The 19,444-nt window shown below is 40.1% G+C and overlaps 1 protein-coding gene across 1 annotated transcript in view; it reads right to left on the bottom strand.

The window, feature by feature from the left end:
• Window positions 1-19,444, bottom strand: part of DCDC1 (doublecortin domain containing 1) — a 411,407-nt gene that overhangs the window by 198,497 nt on the left and 193,466 nt on the right. Inside the window, 1 exon segment of the mRNA XM_077819961.1 lies at window positions 9,004-9,105. Within this exon segment, the coding sequence (XP_077676087.1) occupies window positions 9,004-9,105 (102 nt within the window).

Here is a 19,444-nt window from a genome sequence, read left to right as displayed (position 1 = left end):
GAGGTTCCCCTGGGATAGTGCTTGGGGTGTTTTACAGACCCCCAGGATCAGTTTAAATATAGATAGAGACCTCTTTAATGTTTTTAATAAAATAAATACTACTGAGAATTTTGTGATTATAGGAAACTTTAAATTCCCAGATATAGATTGAAGGACAAATGCTACTAATAGTAGGGCCCAGATTTTCTTGGATGTGATAGCTGACAGACTTCTTCACCAGATAGTCACTGACCCAACAAGAGTTGATGCCACTTTAGATTTGGTATTGGTGAGTAGTGAGGATCTCATAGAAGAACTGGTTTGTAGGGGACAACCTTGGTTCGAGTGATCAGATCTGCAACTAGGGTCCTTGATTTCAAAATGGCAAACTTTAAAAAATTAAAGGCATTAGTTAGGGAAGTGGACTGACTGACCTGGACTGAAGAACTCAAGGATCTGAATGTAGAGGAGGCTTGGAATTACTTTTTCAAAGTTGCAGGAAGTATCTGAAAAATTCATAGGAAAGGGCTGCAGACCAAGCTGAATGAGCAAGCATCTCAAGGCCAGTAAGAGAAAGCAAAATAGAAGATGGGATGGATCATGAATGAAAGCTACCTCCTGGAGGTCAGAAACTGTAGGGGAAAAGTGAGAACTGCCAAAAGCCAAGCACAGTTGGACTTTGAAAAGGGAATTAAAACGAATAGTAAAAAGTTCTATAGCCATATAAGTAAATAAAAAAAAAAACAAGGAAAGAAGTTGGGAAACTACCTACAATGGCTTGTAGCTGATCTGTAACTGCTAGTAGCAAATATCCCCAATGGCCGGTGATGGTACACTACATGGGGAAGGCTCTGAGTTACTACAGAGAATTCTTTCCGAAGTGTCTAGCTGTTCGGTCTTGCCAAAATGTGCAGGGTCCATCTGACCACCATATTTGAGGTCGGGAAGGAATTTTCCTGGATCAGATTGGCAGAGACCCTGTGGGGTTTTTTGCCTTCCTCTGCAGCATGGGGCACAGGTCAGTTGCAGGTTCAAACTAGAGTGAATGGTGAATTCTCTGTAACCTGAAGTCTTTAAATCATGATTTGAGGACTTCAGTAACCCTGCCAGAGGTTATTGGTCTATTACAGGAGTGGGTGGGTGAGGTTCTGTGGCCTGCAATGTGCAGGAGGTCAGATTAGATTTTCATGATGGTCCCTTCTGGTCTCCAAATCTATGATTCTGTGAGTCTATGATGCATGCAGGACAGTCTGCTTTTCCCATCCAAAGATAGGAGTTAGCTGGGCTGAGAGGAATTTACAAATGCCAACAAAGAAAGATGAAGGTGTAAGAAAGACCCAGGGGTAGAGGCCTTTTTTTTAACCCTTTACTCTATGTGCTTTGTATCTTTGGGGGAAGGAATAAAAAATCAATAACTAATGCTTTGTTTTGAAGACACTGTTTTCCAATCACTTTAATCAATTTGCTCGGCACAGTTACCAACTGCAGTTGGGCCTGTGGCATTAATAAGGCTGGGAAACCAGAGTGATTGGATCATGTCATACTGCCCAGTGTGAAGTGCAGGAAGCTAAGCATGTCCTATAAAGGATGCAGTCCAGAAGGACTAAAAGGGGACTAAGATGAAGATCACTCTGTAGCCATTACAGGGTGTTTCTAATAGGGTCTTGCAGAGATCTGTTAATGGCCCATTGTTATTCAATATTTTTAGCAATTATTTGGAAGAAAATAAAAAATCATTGCTGATAAAAATTTGCCAATGACACAAAAATTGGTGGAGCAATAAATAAAGATAGTGACAAGTCAGTTTACAGAACAATCTGGATCATTTGGCAACCTGAGCTCATTTGAAAAGTATGCATTTTAATACATACATCCAGGGGTGAAAGTAGGATGATACGGGCCAGTACGGCATTGTGACGTTGCATCCTATAATGTTTGATAGAAATATGCTTATGAATGTAAATATGACATAACTGTAATATGTTTTATGCTACATATGCCATGTAACATATCTCTGCAAAGGTTATGATCTACTGAATATATTCATCCTATTTGTATGCATGTATCATTTTTGTATTCAAAGTTATGAATATTGGTTGTATACTTGTTTGATTTTAAGTAGCCTCAGTGAAGCAATTGGTCAGCTTCTTGAGAAAAGACTGTTCTCAGTAAGTGCCCAATCAAGAAACACTTAATCTGACAATAGACTTTGATAGATGCCAATTCACATCTGAGCTTTTCTCTGAACGTTCCTGTAGAGAACTAAGTCATACAAGGACATGTGACTTGCCCAGGTGACTCCAAAACTCCATCTTGTAGAGGGGATTCTACACAGGGGAAGGGAGGGGTTTCCACCAACAAGAAAGAAACTATATAAAGCTCTGGGAGGCCCCTCCATTTTGTCTTCAGCTGGCTCAAGAGGTAGCCTCTTCACCCCCAAAGGATACCTTAAAGAAACTGGAACAAAGAACAGTAACTACAGAGGTGGGGGTAATTGCTGGCCCCAGACTAGTAGGAGGCTAGTCTGTAAAAGAAGCTTGTTGGAACATCTCTGAGAGTGAGATTTCATCTGTAATCACTTTCTTACTGTATTAGGCCTAGACTGTTGTAGGAACAGCAGTGATCTGTATGCTGAAAAGGTCTGTTACACTTCCCCCCACCTTTTGTCTCCTCTCCCTATTTTAATACCTGTGAAGTGGTTTTCCCCCCTACCTCCTGGAATGCTTGTGGAATGAATGGGCTGCTTGAACAGCTAGAAGATCAGAAGAGCTCCTAGGTAGACAAGAATATGGAACTCTAACTAGGCAGCAATCACACGCCCAAAGCATGGACACTGCCCGAGGTGAAGTGTGACCAACCGAACGCAGCCAAGTCATCTCTAGTCAAAGGCCATGAGGAGCAGGTCCTTAAAAGGGGAAGGGGCCAGGAGGGTACACACAAGGTTGTACCTCCAGTAAAGGCCCTTTGCCCAGACCGCCTGGCCAATGGTTCACTGCGTTACATTCCATCATGCCTTGGGAAGACTTACCTTCATCACACCATCCATTGCTGCACCATGGGACACTTACCTTGAAGGATCCTGACATCTCCAGTGCCGTGCCTGTCCTGGGAGCGTGAGTATGCGAGTGTGAGTGTGACCCCCCCGGCCCCCTTCTTTTGAACTTAGCTATCAATATAATGAACGTGCTACTCTCTGCCAGACTCTGGTGGGTCATTACTCCTCCCTAAACTTACTAGCTGTCCCAATTTCAGGTAACAGACTTGTGTGTTTTATTTTATTTTGCTTGATAATTCACTTTGTTCTGTCTGTTATTACTTGGAACCACTTAAATCCTACTTTTTTGTATTTAATAAAATCACTTTTTACTTATTAATTAACCCAGAGTATATATTAATAACTGGGGGGGCGGCAAACAGCTGTGCTTATCTCTATATCAGTGTTATAGAGGGCGAACAATTTATGACTTTATCCTGTATAAACTTTACACAGGGTAAAACGGATTTAATTGGGGTTTGGACCCCGTTGGGAGTTGGGTATCTGAGTGCTGGTTTTTTAAGCTGTTTTCAGTTAAGCCTGCAGCTTTTTGGGGGACGTGGTTCAGACCTGGGTCTGTGTTTGTAGCAGGCAAGCATGTCTGGCACAACCAGGCCGGGCACTGAAGTCCCAAGCTGGCAGGGAAAACGGGCTCAGAGGTAGTCTGAGCACATCAGGTTGCAGTCCCAAAGTGGGTTTCTGTGATCCAACCCATCACAGGCGTACCGGTAAGAAGCCGGTACCAGCCCCTACGCAGCCGATGTTAAAGCGCTGCCCCGGCAGCACTTTAACGTCGCTGCCCCTTTTGCCGCCACCCATCAGCAACCCCCCCATAGGGACCTTACTGGCAGGGCTGCCAATGGCGGGATGCAAAAGGAGCAGCTGCCCTGGGGCCAGCAATTTAAAAGGGCCCAGGGCTCCTGGACACCACCGCTACTGCAGCAGGGGCCAGAGCCCCGGGCCCTTTTAAATCGCCACTGGAGCCCCAGGCAACACAGGCCAGGCAGCATGGATGGCCTGGCTGGAGGAGGCTGACCTCTTCCCCCCCCTTCTGCTCAAGGCTCCACCCTTTCTGGGGGCCCGGAGCCAAGCCCCCATACCAGTAAGTGTTTAATATTACTTTCACCCCTGCATGTATCTATGAGCAAAGAATGCAAGTCATAGTAACAGGATGGAGGATTGTACTCAAGAAAGCAATGACTCTGAAAAGGAGTCATTGTGGATAATCAGCTGCACATAAGCTCCTAATTGGATGATCTGGTTCAGAACTAATGGGATCCTTGGAAACAGTAGCAGGAATATCAAAGAAGAGAGTGGTGATGGTATCTATGTATAAGGCACTAGTGAGGACAATACTGTGTCCAGTTCTGGTGTCCACACTTCAAAAGGGGTTAAAAAAAGAGCTACAAGAATGATTCAAGGTTTGGAGAATATGCCTTATAGTGAGAGGCTAAAGCAGCTCTATTTAATTTACCCAAAAGAAGATTAATAGCTGATTTGATCACAGTCTATAAATACTTACATGTGGACATGATTTCTGATATTAAAGGGTTCTTTAAGCTATCGGACATACATACAACAAGATACAATGCTTGGAAGCTGAAGTTAGACAAATTCAGACTAGAAATAAGGCACATTTTTTAACAGTGCGGGTAATTAACTAGTTAAACAACTTACCTAATGATACAATGCATACTCTCACTTGAAGTCTTTAAATCAATGAATGACTTTCAAAAAGATATGCTGTAGCTCAGGGGTGGGCAAACTTTTTGGCCCGAGGGCCACATCTGGAAATAGAAATTGTATGGCGAGCCATGAATGCTTGGAAAATTGGGGTTGGGGTGCGGGAGGGGATGCGGGTTCTGGTTAGGGGTGTGGGCTCTGGGATGGGGCCAGAAATGAGGACTTCAGAATGCAGGAGGGGGCTCTGAGCTGGGGCAAGGGAGTGAGGTGCAGGGGAGGGGGGTGAGGGCTCCGGCTGGGGTTGCAGGCTCTGGGGTAGGGCTGGGGATGAGGGGTTTGGGGTGCAGGAGGGTGCTCTGGGCTGGGATCAAGGGGTTCAGAGGGTGGGAGGGGGATCAGGGATGGGGCAGGGGGTTGAGGCATGAGGAGAGACTCAGGGGTGCAGGCTCCAGGCAGCACTTACCTCAAGCGGCTTCCGGAAGCAGCAGCATGTCCCTTCTCCAGCTCCTACGCGGAGGTGCGGCCAGATGGCACACTGCACACTGCCCTGTCCGCAGGCACCACCCCTGCAGCTCCCATTGGAGCACCAGAGGGGAGCCATGTGGCTGCTTCCAGGAGCCATGTGGAGTGGCCCCCAATCCTGCTCCCTGGTTAGCACGCTGGAGGGGGGCCACGGTGTAGTTTTGGGGAGCCACATGGAGCGGCCCCTGACCCTGCTCCCTGGCTGGAGCACCAGATGGGGGCCAGGCCGCGGCTTCTCAGAGGTGCATGGAGCGGCCCCCAACCCTGCTCCTTGGCTGGAGCGCCAGAGTAGGACAAACCCCAGACCCTGCTCCTGAGCGGGAGCTCGAGGGCTGGCTTAAAATGGCTGGGGGGGGCCAGATCCGGCCCGCGGGCTGTAGTTTGCCCACCCCGCTGCAGCTCAACCAGAACTTATGGGCTTGAAGTAAGAATTACTGGGTGAAATTCTATTACTTGTATTATGCAGCTCATACTGGATCATCATAATGGTCCTTTCTGGCTTTAAAATCTATGAATTTTTAACTACTGGTGATGATGCTTAAAGTGAATCTCAGTTAAATGAGTTGCTACATTCAGTCCAGCTGCTCTGAAAGGACTATTCTAGTCATAAGACTACCATCACTTGAGGCCCAGTGTCTGTCTTAGCAATGTTGACAGCCCTAGGGTAGCCAGGTCACTGGCTGCCACCAATATTATAACACTGTGTCATGCAGCACAGCTCTGAGCCTGTCTAACAGAAGCAATAGTTTACTACTTAAAACAGTGCTGGAAGCCAGCAAACTGTGTACACTAGGGCTCCCAATGTTGCTAACACTGACACAGCTGAACCAGTATTAGCAGCAGTGGGAAATTTTTAAGAATCTCCCTAGTGAAGTCGGGCCCCTGTTGGCAGCCTTAGCAAAGAAGTCAAGGAATATATGTGTATGTGCAGTGAACTGACCTCTCACTCACAAAATAGGACCAAAAACTGTGGCAAGGCAATGGCAACATCACAACCTGAATTTACTACAAATACATCTTCTCGTAAAGGTCTGTCTGGGACATGATTGTTCAACTACCATGCCCATAGCAAAGAAGCACCCATTTGAAGAATTCTTAGCACCCTACATATTCCTCTCGTATGAGCCTAGGAACTGCACCACAGCTGAATATCAGGAACTTCCAAGACTTGTAAGAACCCTAATCAATTAGAAAAATATTAAATTACTTACATGGATCAGAATAAACAAGGTCAGAGGATACTTCTGTTATAAGAAGACATTTAGGGTAAGATCAAATTGGCTATTCTCTCATAGAGGGAATCCTCTGGTCTGGGAATGATAGTTGGGGAGTACAGTGAGTAGTCCAACCATGGAGAACAGTGGGAGGAAAAAGCAGCATGAAATAAAGGAACAGTGAAGAATGGCAGTCTGGAGGACCTATTGACCAAATGCAGCATTTGAAGAAGAAGCCATATCCACTTTGTAGTGTTTGGTGAAAGAACATACATGTTGCCGAGTAGCTGCACTGCAGATCTCCTCAAAGAATACTCTGTTTTCCCCCAAGTAGTGCATACAGGTCATGTTGAGTGCACTCTGAGACTTGAAGAAGATTTTCCAACCTTCTTGTAAGATGCTAGAATGATCCATCTGGAGATGATCATATTTCACACTTTGAGGCACTTGCTTTTCCAGTGGTAGGAAAAAAAGTATATGATCACCTAAAGGCTTTCCTGGCACCTCTCAGATACAGAAAACTTATGTTTCTCCTGGATTCTGTTGGAGATTATTTGCGTTGGCAGAAGTTTGACAAACATATGAGCTTCCCTTATTACTGAGAAATGAAGATCTTTATCACAGCTGCATCTAACAAAGGTTTTCCTTAAATTAGTTTTTGCCACCACCTCAGGGACCTCTGGACTCGGATGATGTGCAAAGATTGGTGATTAAAGTCCCATTATGATCCCACTTGAAGAGGATCAGGACTTGTAATGATCTGGTATGCAGAAAGACCCACTGGACTATAGCTGCACTGGATACTACCAGGCCTAACAGGTGGAGTGCTTCCCAAGTGGTAGTCTGTGGATTAGAGCTGTTGATTGTTGATTCTGAGACCCTGATCTAAAGGGAGCAGAAGCAGCAGACTGGGGCTATGTCTCAATTCCCATGTATACGTAGGAGAAACCTGGAGGGCACCAACAAGCCTACTAATGGCTGCTTTTGTAGCAATAGTGAACATGGTAACCCTCCAGTCAGTTATTAAATTAGATGATTCTCTGTTTGTGAACAATTAGATTGTCACCTCCAAAACTACCAAGCGAATATCTTTCACAAGAACTACATTCCCTTATAAATAACACAATTGAAAATACCTATGCATCCGATGAAGTGAGCTGTAGCTCACGAAAGCTTATGCTCAAATACATTTGTTAGTCTCTAAGGTGCCACAAGTACTCCTTTTCTTTTTGCGATTACAGACTAACACGGCTGCTACTCTGAAACCTCCTAAACCTATTGTTACTCTAGTCTCAAGGTCAGCTCATGGTAATAACACCATCACTTAGAACTCATAGAGTGCTTAATATTGTCAGAGTGTTGTACAAACAACAGGACAAACAGGACAAATACTTCGCTCCAAACAAAGCTCCATTTACTTCAATGGAACAATGTGAGCGTACACCATCTAAGAGCTGTTAAATCCTCTCATACCCTATGAGACGGATAAATTAATGTATAGGTGACATTATGCATGATCATAAACAGTTACCCTTTTTTTAGCAGGGTAGAGATGACAAACAACCACCAGGAATTTAGATGTGCAGCTTGTGTAAATGCTACAAGTTCTACTCTTTCTACATTATTAACATACTGCTATTACTTTGTTTTATAAAGGATCACACATGTTGACAGTTACAGTATGTACCAAAAAACAACTGATTGAGAATAGACAAGCACAAGATTTAGTAATCATTTGTAGCTGAGAAGAATCATAAATGTATAAGGTAGCCAGACAGAAAAAATGACCAGGTTGTATTGCATTTAGAAATCCTAGTGAGACTTGGTGGGGTTGTAAAATTATTGATCATAATAGTGCAGGTCATAGACACTCTGTGTGAAAGCAACTGCAAGAGGGAACAAACTATTCCACAAAGGAACCAAATGGAATGGAGCTAAAAGCAAAAGTTCTGAACTTGAACACACAACACAACAGGGTGTTAAATGGCCTTTCAGAGTAGGACAGAGATTTTGCACATACTCGTTCTGCTAGAAACCACTTTGTTTTTACAAGGAATAAACAAAGGTAACACTGCAGGGGATAAATCCACTGGTTCCTACTCAAGATCAGGTTGCTGATAAAAGTAGATCAACCCAGCATGTTTGGACTATTAATGATCTACAGGCTAGGAATGCCAGGATAAGCAGGCATCAGTAAGTAACCCAGGTTTCCCTGTAACGGTCATCAGATGCATGGATGTTGTCAGTCTTCTTCGGAGAGCCCTTTCCTTGTGTAAATGCCATCACTGTATCTCAGAATGCTGAGTTCAGTCAGTAGTATATCATTAATGTAGGCAAATGCCTACAAATAAGCATGGGGAAAGCATAAATCTATGCTACATAATAGTCTGGGGTATACTGCTAAACCTCAGAGTCTGAGATATAGGGAGAAGATACTTAGGCTCTATAGCATTCTCAATACTCACCAATCAAAACTACAAGAGTCCAACTTTTCTGAATAAAAATTGAAATCTTCATTCTTAATATTTTCATTGCTTAATACTTTAAGACAAAAAGTGGATCTAAACTTACCCTCTCCATCATAACACTGGGTTGACTCTTACAGTTATTCTCCATCTCTTTTTTGGTGATATAAACTAGGATCTCCCCTGTGTCTTTGCCATTTTCATACACCTGAAAAATAAGTAATTAAATTCAAGTTAATTGAACAAGGTATTGAACAAGCCACTGATTCTGTCCCTAACACGCTGAGTTACATTACTGAGAACTTTCAACATTTCTTTGAAGTTTCTTCTTCATTTTAATTAAAGGCCAGGTGAGCTTGGGACAACATCAATGACTGTCACCAAAGACTGAAAAAGGTGATATGATCACTTGATAGTTTAGTTCACGTCTATGTATTGTATTAACATTTGGGCCAGTGAGTTTGAGAAAAATTATAGGTGTTTCTTGCTTATACATTGGAAGGCTGGTTAATAACTTTGAGTAAAATTTTCAAAAGTGTGTAAATGATAGGAGCTTTAGTCCAATTGAAAATTAATTGGATTAAGGCTCCTAAATAACAAAAGTAATTTTGAAAATTTTACCCTCTTTCAAATATTAAACTCCACAGCAAATATATGTTATAGGAAGAATTTCCAGGCTGGTGCTTTAGTATAAAAATTGATGCAAAACACAGACAGTATGAAGTTCAGAGCTTTTTCTACACAAATTGTGTAACACAAGTATTTTATGAACATTGAAATCCAAAGCATTTCAGCTTGTCTCCTAAGAGAGGGTCCTCCTGTAAATGGGGTCAATTTGGATGGTTTCTGGTAGCACTGGAGAGATAAGCCCTGAATATAGACAGGTATTAAATTTTCAGTGGGGGGATTCGCCTGACATTCTACTGCTGTCTTCCCATGTTTTCAAGTGGTATGTATAGAATTTTAGGCATATTTACATTGGGCAAAGAACTGAGTACGGAAAAGACTTTATATGTGATTCAGACATAGGTAAAATGCATGTCTAACAATCTGACAGTACATAATTTGGCTGTGTTAGAATTACAGCTAAGTGAATGCTGCAAAAAACATGCTGCAAATATTCAAATGCTTTTTGTGTTCACACCCCCTTTGTGCTTATTTTCTACGAATATCTGAGCAAATGAGTTTATTGACAGAAATGTTTACAAAGAGAGCACATTTTAAATGAATATTAGAAAATGTTGAAATCATATTCCAGGGTTTATGTAACAGAAAAGTGATTTACCATTGCTTACACTCATCCAATCAGGGTATGGTATACTGTACTACCTGCATGTCCAGTCAAAACTAACAGTTTTGTGCACAATCTACAGACCATCAATTACTTGCAGAAATTATTTTGCAAATAAATTTTAAGAATGAAAAATGAGAGAATGATAAGTAAGTTGCAGACAATTCTGTTTCACTGTGTTGAAGTTTGTTCACTATCTAAGGTAAATGCAGCTAAATATATAATACAGCTTTACAGCATACAGTGGAATGCACACCTGTCCCTGAACAAATGCCATTGTGTTTTATGTTCGACAAGATAAAAACCAGACAATTCCTACATGATGGATCCACTCAAGTAGAATGCCATACCACTTCTGACTGCTGGAGATACACAAAAGGACATTCCATTCTTGGAGCAAGAAAAAAAACAGGAGAAGAAGGAAACTGTATGCATAATATATGGTATTTCCTTTTGTCAAAAGACCCCTTCTGTGTTCCTGGAATGTCTATGACAACACAGCAGTCATTTAACTTTGCCTCTAACTCTGATACACCCAGAAAGAAGGGTAGAAAATAGTGGAAACTGTTGTTTTGGAATAATATTATAACTCTAGTTTACAGGGATATTATTTTGTAATCTAATTACAGGGGACTGAGGTTTATTTGGTGAGGGTTATTGTGTTTCAGAAAATGTGTTGCTATAGGTTCCATGCAGCTAGAGGCCTGTCTAGGACTGAACATAAAGGAAAAAAAAATGACAAACTCAAAAGATAAAAAGAAATTTGATTTTTTGGTTGATTTTATGTTGATTACTTTTCTCTATGATACTGATAGCCTTTTATAGTTTCAATGCGGTCTCTTTCTCTCTCTCTTTACATGGGTGCCAAAAAGTAAATAGAGCATTTCAAATGTCTATACTCTGTGAGAACAGTGGGAGCGATTTTATTTTACATCACATTACAAATTATAGTTACCACCCTGTCACTACAGTTCCTCTCATATATGTATTTTATACTTCACTAAAGTCACATACCTCCAAACCAATCTAATACTACTATACTGTCTCCTAGGTTGAGCAAAGTTCTCAGTCACACACAAAGTAGTAAAATAAAATGGAGTTAATAATGAAAGCAACTATAAAAGTGAAATAATAAAAAAATAAAAAGTTAATGGCCATATCCACTTCATTATATATTCTAGTCCATTATCACTGGCTTTTGCTAAGTTGAGGAATAGGAGGAATATGCTATTGATGTTGCTTTGTTTGACATTGTTAGAATATCTGGAGATACTAGACACCGTGGAATAAAGCATCCCTAAAGAACAGCATGATGTTAGTGCCAGCTGCCAACCTGAGAGAAATCAGTGATGCTATTGGACAACATACGAGGCCCATATTAGTTCCCTCCACCACCACTAAACAAACTGTTAAAAGTTCTGCTAAATTTCACAGTAGGTGTTACACTAAGGCACTGAGCAATACCTATTTCTATATTAGAGCCAAAACAATTTTCCACTCAGGTGCAGAGAAGCGTAGAGAGATATAATAACTCAAAGATGAAGGGAATGAAAATGAAAGGGCTGAACTTGTGGTTTACTATCCCTTTGTATAAGAAAAACCAGGACCTCCTTTAAAAAACTCCTGGCTGCTTAAGGCTATTTAAGAAATTTAAAACAACCAATTCTCGAGCCAGATATGACTATATTTCACTACTACATCAATCCACATGATGAACACTCGCTTAATAGTTTTTATTTTGAGCTAATAGGAGGATCCCGTTTCTGCCTTCTCACAGCTCTCCATCTTCTTCCCATATCTCTGTATTTTCCCTTTCATCTGACAGCATTGGGAATGAATGTGAATTAGATAAAAATTAGTCCATTTCTAGCCAGTCACTTTTTATGTAATTTATTCAGGTAATGTTTGTGTTAGCTACTTTCAACACTGTTTGGTATCCAATGTGCAGAAGAAAGCAGGCATTTGAACAGACAGTTATTCCTCTCTAGGACATCAATTCAGAAAAGTATTACAGCACATGCTTAAATATATCACTTTTCTAAACAGAATTTAAGCATATGGTTAAGATTAAGCATGTGCTTTAGTCTATTGATTCTAATGGAACTTCAGCACATGTTTAAAGTAAAGCACATGCTTAAGTGCTCTCCTGCATAGGGATATTTTACTGAACTCGGGCCTATATATAAATCTCAAAGAAAGCTTGAAAGCTATAAAAAGCTAGTCAACTACTCTGAGATTCAGATTAAGTTTGAAGTTTTAGAAGCTGTTATAAAATAAACCCATAACAAGCACAAATGAAGCCATTTCATCTAGTGGTCAAACAAACCAATACGGAAGCTTCAGATACTAGGAAACTGCCACATAAAGCCACTGACACTCCAAGATCATCATTCAGGTTTTAAAGCCTTAAGTGTGGTTAAAAATCAAACAGTGGTAGAACAGTAGATTTCCATACCATACACAATGTTGCTCATCTCACAGGCAGACAACCAATGCAAAACATGCTGTAGAAAACGCTAGGGAGGGGAATTTTTTGACAGAGATCACTTATTTTGGGATAAAATACTCCCATTATGAAAAATGCTCTAGAATTTTATTGTCCATGCAGAGCAGGCAGTGTACTGGTTTTGAAGGTCCACCCAAAATAACATCATAAAGCAAACGGCATCATACTTATTTATATAAGGGTGAAGGGTTAAATTGACCCAGCCAAGATATGATCCTATGGTACTCAAGGTATTTGATTCTCATTGACCTTCAATGAGGTGTAGACTCTTAAATCACTTCTGAAAATTTTACCTGTCATCATTAAAACGGGGTGGGGAGGAAGGGGAAATCAACAATAGCTGCATCAACCCCTTAAATGCCAGACAAATCCAAGGAATACGCCATTTACACAATTCAGAATTAAAAGTCCGCATTCTGCTAAGCAACAGTTACAAAGCAACAACTCCCTATAGACACATGCCATACAAACTTGACATTCCATAGAAATAAACAATGGCACTTTAAAACAATCTAGCCTAGGAGCACAAGCAGACGTAAACTATGCTTGTTAAAAATATTTTAAGAATGCATTGTGTACTGTAGTTTTCATCAGCCTATTTTTCTAATGTGCTCCTTTACTTAAAAGGATATGATCTGGTCATATATGATTGAATTAAAACTCAGGCTGCACACATACAATGCTTGATTCAATGACAATTTAAGATGTATAGCAAGACCTGTCATCATTTGGGAAATAGATAGACAAGTATTTACTGGTTACCGAAAATCAAACAGATTTTTTTACCCTCAGACTAATCTATTGTTAGCAACAGGAATGCACCCATTTTATAGTGAAACAGTAGTAATTATACATCAAAGGCAAGAGAGTTGTGTTAAGAAGAATAAAACAAAACACTTCTCCTTCAAAGGTAACCACATTTTCTCCCATTTTATAAATTAAAGGTCTGACCCTGGAAATCTTTACTCACATGAGTAATCCTTTTATGAGAACTCCTACCGAAGTATGTGATCAAGCCCTTAAAATCAGACATAAAAAATACGGGCAGGAAATATAGGCATTAAAAATTGGTAGTTACAATTCATAAGTGTTTATTGCAATAGATATTTTAGAATTAAAATGTCTGTAAAAATACAGCTTTTATTGTACGATACTGTACACACGCTGCTAGAAGAAAATGTTCCTTGGGCCCAATTCCTGTTCCCATTGAAGTCAATGGCAAAAGTTCATCTCTAAAAGTGGTTCATGTGCTGCCTGATTTTTTTGTGGAATATAATTCATACTACTAGAGTACATAGTGCAAAATATAATCTCATAGATCACTACCTGCTCTGACATACTATCATGAAATAAATCCAGAGTACAGTAATTAAACAATAAACAATAATAAAGTTTAATTTTCAATGATCAATAGAAACCTGGTGTCAAGTAATATCCCTGAGCATGCTGTAGGCTATAATAGTTTAAGAAGGAACTGGGGGGGGAAATGAAGTTATGGGTGCTGAAACTAACAAAGTCCCTGGCAGCTACTCTCAATTTGCAGCTCTGAGATGAAAATCACAAAAAATATTCCTGCTGACATGTTTCTCAGCATAAAGGCGTAGCTGATGTATTGTTAATAACATGATTGCAAGAATATTTACTCCATGTTTAGCCCAAATAATATTAGCACAATACACTGACGAGAGCCAGCAAACAAATATTTTGAAAATGTCCCACGTGTTATCATTGCATCTTGCTAAATTAGTTTGTTTTAAAGAATTTATAAAAATGTAAACGCTGTATGCCATTCAGTAACTACCTAGGGCATGAGGCTAAACAGTCCCAAGACAAGTTAAACATACTGAAGTTTGGATATTTTTCTCAGCTTAGGTTCTTTTTGTTATTTAATGATGAACACATTTTTGCTGATTCAATACCGTTTATTCTATGTATCCATAAGTCTGTAATGAAGAAATGACCAACTATAAAGAGGTAAAGAAATGTACTAAAAAAGCTAGAGCCCTCACAGATTTGTACCCTTTGGTACAGAAAACGTGCATGGATATAGAGGAACCACCTTTTAAAAACAGTAACAGAGTATGAATATCTGCTTAGGTTGAATGTGTATAGTGTCTTATTCACAAATGTGAAGATGCATTACTTTCCTGAGTAGACTCTGTAGAAAACCTGCCTATGATGCATGAAACTTTTATTAATTGACTCCTTAGTCTCCTATTAGGCCAGCAATTAAGTTGTTTCAGGGCACTGGTTAAAATTTAGGTAGGAAATTATAGTTTTGTGAAATAATCATGTGTAATACAAGCATAAAGCAAAGTGTTTACTTTGGGAGTTTAATATGAAAAGTAATATATGTGAAGACAGGCAAGAGGAAAATTTTCAGAAACATCAAAGTGGTAAAGAGCAAATTAACGGCTGTGTAGAAGGTCAATTTCCCTGAGACTGAAACACCTAAACTAGGGATTTGCAACAGTACAGTTACATCAGTGTTTACGCCAGTGCAAAAAACCTCAGTGTAGATCAGCCCATTTATATCAGAATACTAGTTATATTTTTGGATCATCTACTTTTCTTGTTGACTTCCTAGCAATAAATTTGCAGGACATCTACGGACCTGTCAAAGAATACAGAGAAAAAACCTGCCTCGTTACAAAAGGCATTGCATGGGATCTAATATTCCAAACTAGATGCAGGGCTCTTATACAGGTTATCAACTCAGTAATACTCCTGCAGTACATTAAAAAGCAAGAAGCAAAGGAAAAGTCATATTTTCCTGAATGCAAATAACGACTCATGGGTGTACTTCACATTAGAAAAATACATTCAGGTACTTCTCAAAACCAGGCCTATTTGTGATGTGGCCTTTATAATCTTGATGGGTTAGTATCACCAAATGTTATTACCAGCAGGAGAGTGAGTTTGTGTGTGTGGGGGGGGAGGGGGGAGTGAGAAAACCTGGATTTGTGCTGGAAATGGCCCAACTTGATTATCATACACATTGTAAGGAGAGTGATCACTTTAGATAAGCTATTACCAGCAGGAGAGTGGGGTGGGAGGAGGTATTGTTTCATGGTCTCTGTGTATATAACGTCTTCTGCAGTTTCCACAGTATGCATCCGATGAAGTGAGCTGTAGCTCACGAAAGCTTATGCTCAAATAAATTGGTTAGTCTCTAAGGTGCCACAAGTACTCCTTTTCTTTTTGCGAATACAGACTAACACGGCTGTTACTCTGAAACCTATCTCAGGGCAGTGACTATGCCACAGGTTCAAGCCTCCAAAGGACTACAGTATCAGGATTAGCAAAGGAGAACCACCATTACAAATATCATTAGGTTTGGAGAGTCTAGGAGCATACAAGGGAGAGTGACCACAAGTAATACACTCACTAATTATCAAACATCCTTTTATTAACAATTTCACTAAGCAGATGAACGATGCCACAACTATTGAAATATACAGAAATGGAGAAAAAACGTAAGATGTCTATTATTAATGATTTCATACTCCCATCCCCTGGGGAAACATTAAGATGGGTAAGAGAATCATCAGATGGGTGTTTCCTGGTGGGCTACCCACTTAGACTAGGCCACACGTTTTATCCTGAGTTTCTTTTGTGCTCACTACACTCATACACCATATCAATACCTGTATTGAATTTTGTGGAAGTCAAAAAGTACACCTTGAGGTGACTGAACCATGAATGGAAAACTGACACAATAATCAAATAAACAAAGATCTTGTGGCTAAAGTATATTGCATCTCTGACATATTGGCAATGTGCTTGTTGCAGTGTGTGCACAGAGTACTTCTAGTCCTACAAAGCTGTTGGAGAATTTATTGAATTGCAGTTCCATTTTTCATGTTTTCTCTATAGACTTGCACAGTGCTGCTACTTCAAAGGAATTATTTTACAAATGAGTTTTGATGTGACACTTGCAAAGTCCTGCATACACAGTGGCAATTAATTACAATTTCAAAATTAACCACCAAAATTAATTTGCTGTTTAGTGCAGCAAGTCCAAAAGCAAGTCCTATCAGACTCCTTAGGAATTTTAAAAGGTTAATTTTTGCTTATAAAAGCCTCAACATAATTTGTTTTCTAGAAAACCAGAATCTTACCATTTGTAACCATAAGGACTCATATATCCATGACACATGGACTATGTCCATCTAAGGAGTAAATCTTCACAGCCCTTTCTTAAGTTTTGAAACCATTCTTCTAGTTTTAAAAATGATATTTGCACATAGGGATCCAGTACCTTGAAACTGCAGTCCAACCAGTCCGAGCAGAATCAAGAGTACACGCTCATGATCCTTTGCTTCACATTACCAGTGATGAAACAGGAATTTAAAAAATAAACAAATTTTATGTGTCTAAAGTGGTTGCAGTGACCACAGTCAGTGTCCACAGGACTTCACTTATTTTAAGATGCAAGCCCTCACGGGACTCCTAACACTGTCACACTTTTATAAGGATAGCTGTCAAGGTTCCTCCCCCACTCTGAACTCTAGGGTACAGATGTGGGGACCTGCATGAAAAACCTCCTAAGCTTATCTTTACCAGCTTAGGTCAAAACTTCCCCAAGGTACAAAATATTCCACCCGTTGTCCTTGGACTGGCCGCTACCACCATCAAACTAATACTGGTTACTGGGGAAGAGCTGTTTGGACGCATCCTTCCCCCCAAAATACTTCCCAAAACCTTGCACCCCACTTCCTGGACAAGGTTTGGTAAAAAGCCTCACCAATTTGCCTAGGTGACTACAGACCCAGACCCTTGGATCTTAAGAACAATGAACAATCCTCCCAACACTCGCACCCCCCCTTTCCTGGGAAATGTTGGATAAAAAGCCTCACCAATTTGCATAGGTGACCACAGACCCAAACCCTTGGATCTGAGAACAATAAAAAAGCATTCAGTTTCTTACGAGAAGACTTTTAATAAAAATAGAAGTAAATAGAAATGAAGAAATCCCCCCTGTAAAATCAGGATGGTAGATATCTTACAGGGTAATTAGATTCAAAAACATAGAGAACCCCTCTAGGCAAAACCTTAAGTTACAAAAAAGATACACAGACAGAAATAGTTATTCTATTCAGCACAATTCTTTTCTCAGCCATTTAAAGAAATCATAATCTAACACATACCTAGCTAGATTACTTACTAAAAGTTCTAAGACTCCATTCCTGGTCTATCCCCGACAAAGACCAGCATATAGACAGACACAGACCCTTTGTTTCTGTCCCTCCTCCCAGCTTTTGAAAGTATCTTGTCTCCTCATTGGTCATTTTGGTCAGGTGCCAGCGAGGTTACCTTTAGCTTCTTAACCCTTTACAGGTGAGAGGAGCTTTCCCCTGGCCAGGAGGGATTTCAAAGGGGTTTACCCTTCCCTTTATATTTATGACAATAGCACTATATCTTCCAGTATTATTTTTTGTGTCGATGTGTTTTTTTTCAATGAATAAGGCTTTGTAAGCCAATTTGAAAGGAGAAGAAGCATGGATGATATCACCAGAGTTAGAATCATACAAGTGACCTCTCATCAGATGAAGGGAAAAAACATTCCCTATGTAATATAAAGTGTTACGGAAATTACTTAAGCTAAATTGATCTAAAGCACTCAAACTGAAATAAGCGTTTGCACAAGGGAGTTGCACTGATTTATCTACATCAGTTGAAATTGTTCTAAACTGATTTAGTTAAATTGGTACAACCAGTGTGTGTAGACAGGGCCTAATTTATGTGAAGCTGCCTCAGAACATTCAGAATTTTCAACTAGAGTGCTGCAGAATCCTGGATCCAAAATTTAGGTTCAGCTTTCAATGGAGCACACAGGGCCTAGCCTACAGTACTTACAGAGAAGTAATACTGTAAATTCTGAGGTAACCCTGGTTCTGCTTCATTTTTCCCTTGGACCAAAGTAGATCAGGAATCATTTTATAAAGGAGATTTAACTGGACTACACCTGATGTAAATGAATTGGGAATCAGGACACGTATCCATTTAGGAGGACAAATGGGGCATTTTTAAGGGTAATTGTTATATTTATATATGTAGGGTATGTATCATGTTTGAGCACCGAAAATGATGCCAAACCATAGGTCCTTTGCTGACATAGGCCCAATCCAAAAATTCAACAGAATTCAATAGAAAGACTCCCATTCATTTCAAAGGGTTTTGAAGCAAGGCTCATGGGTGCAGTCTGTACATCCCAGTGGAGATGATGCTGAGCAACAAAGGTCACGAGCTGTGGAAGTTCCCATCTAGCCATTTGCTGGGAGCACTGACCCAAGAGTAAGACTTTATTAGGATGGTTTTCTTTGGAGAAATTAGTTTTAACTATGGTTTGAAGCAATTATATTTAGCCTCTGTCAAGTCTGCTCTTCCACATTTGTTTATGCATTGTCATGACACCAGACATCTTCATGCAACTGCTGGAATCTGTAACAGCCATACTGGCATCACTAGGAAACATAAAAGAGCCCTCAAACTTTATGGAGCCTATTTTTTTAAAAAGGTTAATTTAAATGCATGAATGCTTTGATCCCTGCCCTTCACAGCTGGTTAGTGGAATACAATTGGCAACTAAATTCTAAATTTACAAACTTTCCTTTGTTGTTTATTTTAATTTCAATTATTGATTATTAGAGAACGGTGCCCTGGAAGAACTGTATTATAAGTAATGAAGAAATGGAATCCTCATTTTGAATAATAGAAGTACTCAAGAACAACTATAATTCCCAATTC

The sequence above is a fragment of the Eretmochelys imbricata genome, chromosome 6 (assembly GCF_965152235.1).
Source record: "Eretmochelys imbricata isolate rEreImb1 chromosome 6, rEreImb1.hap1, whole genome shotgun sequence".
Lineage (NCBI taxonomy): Eukaryota > Metazoa > Chordata > Testudines > Cheloniidae > Eretmochelys > Eretmochelys imbricata.
This window is presented reverse-complemented; position numbering and strand designations above follow the sequence as displayed.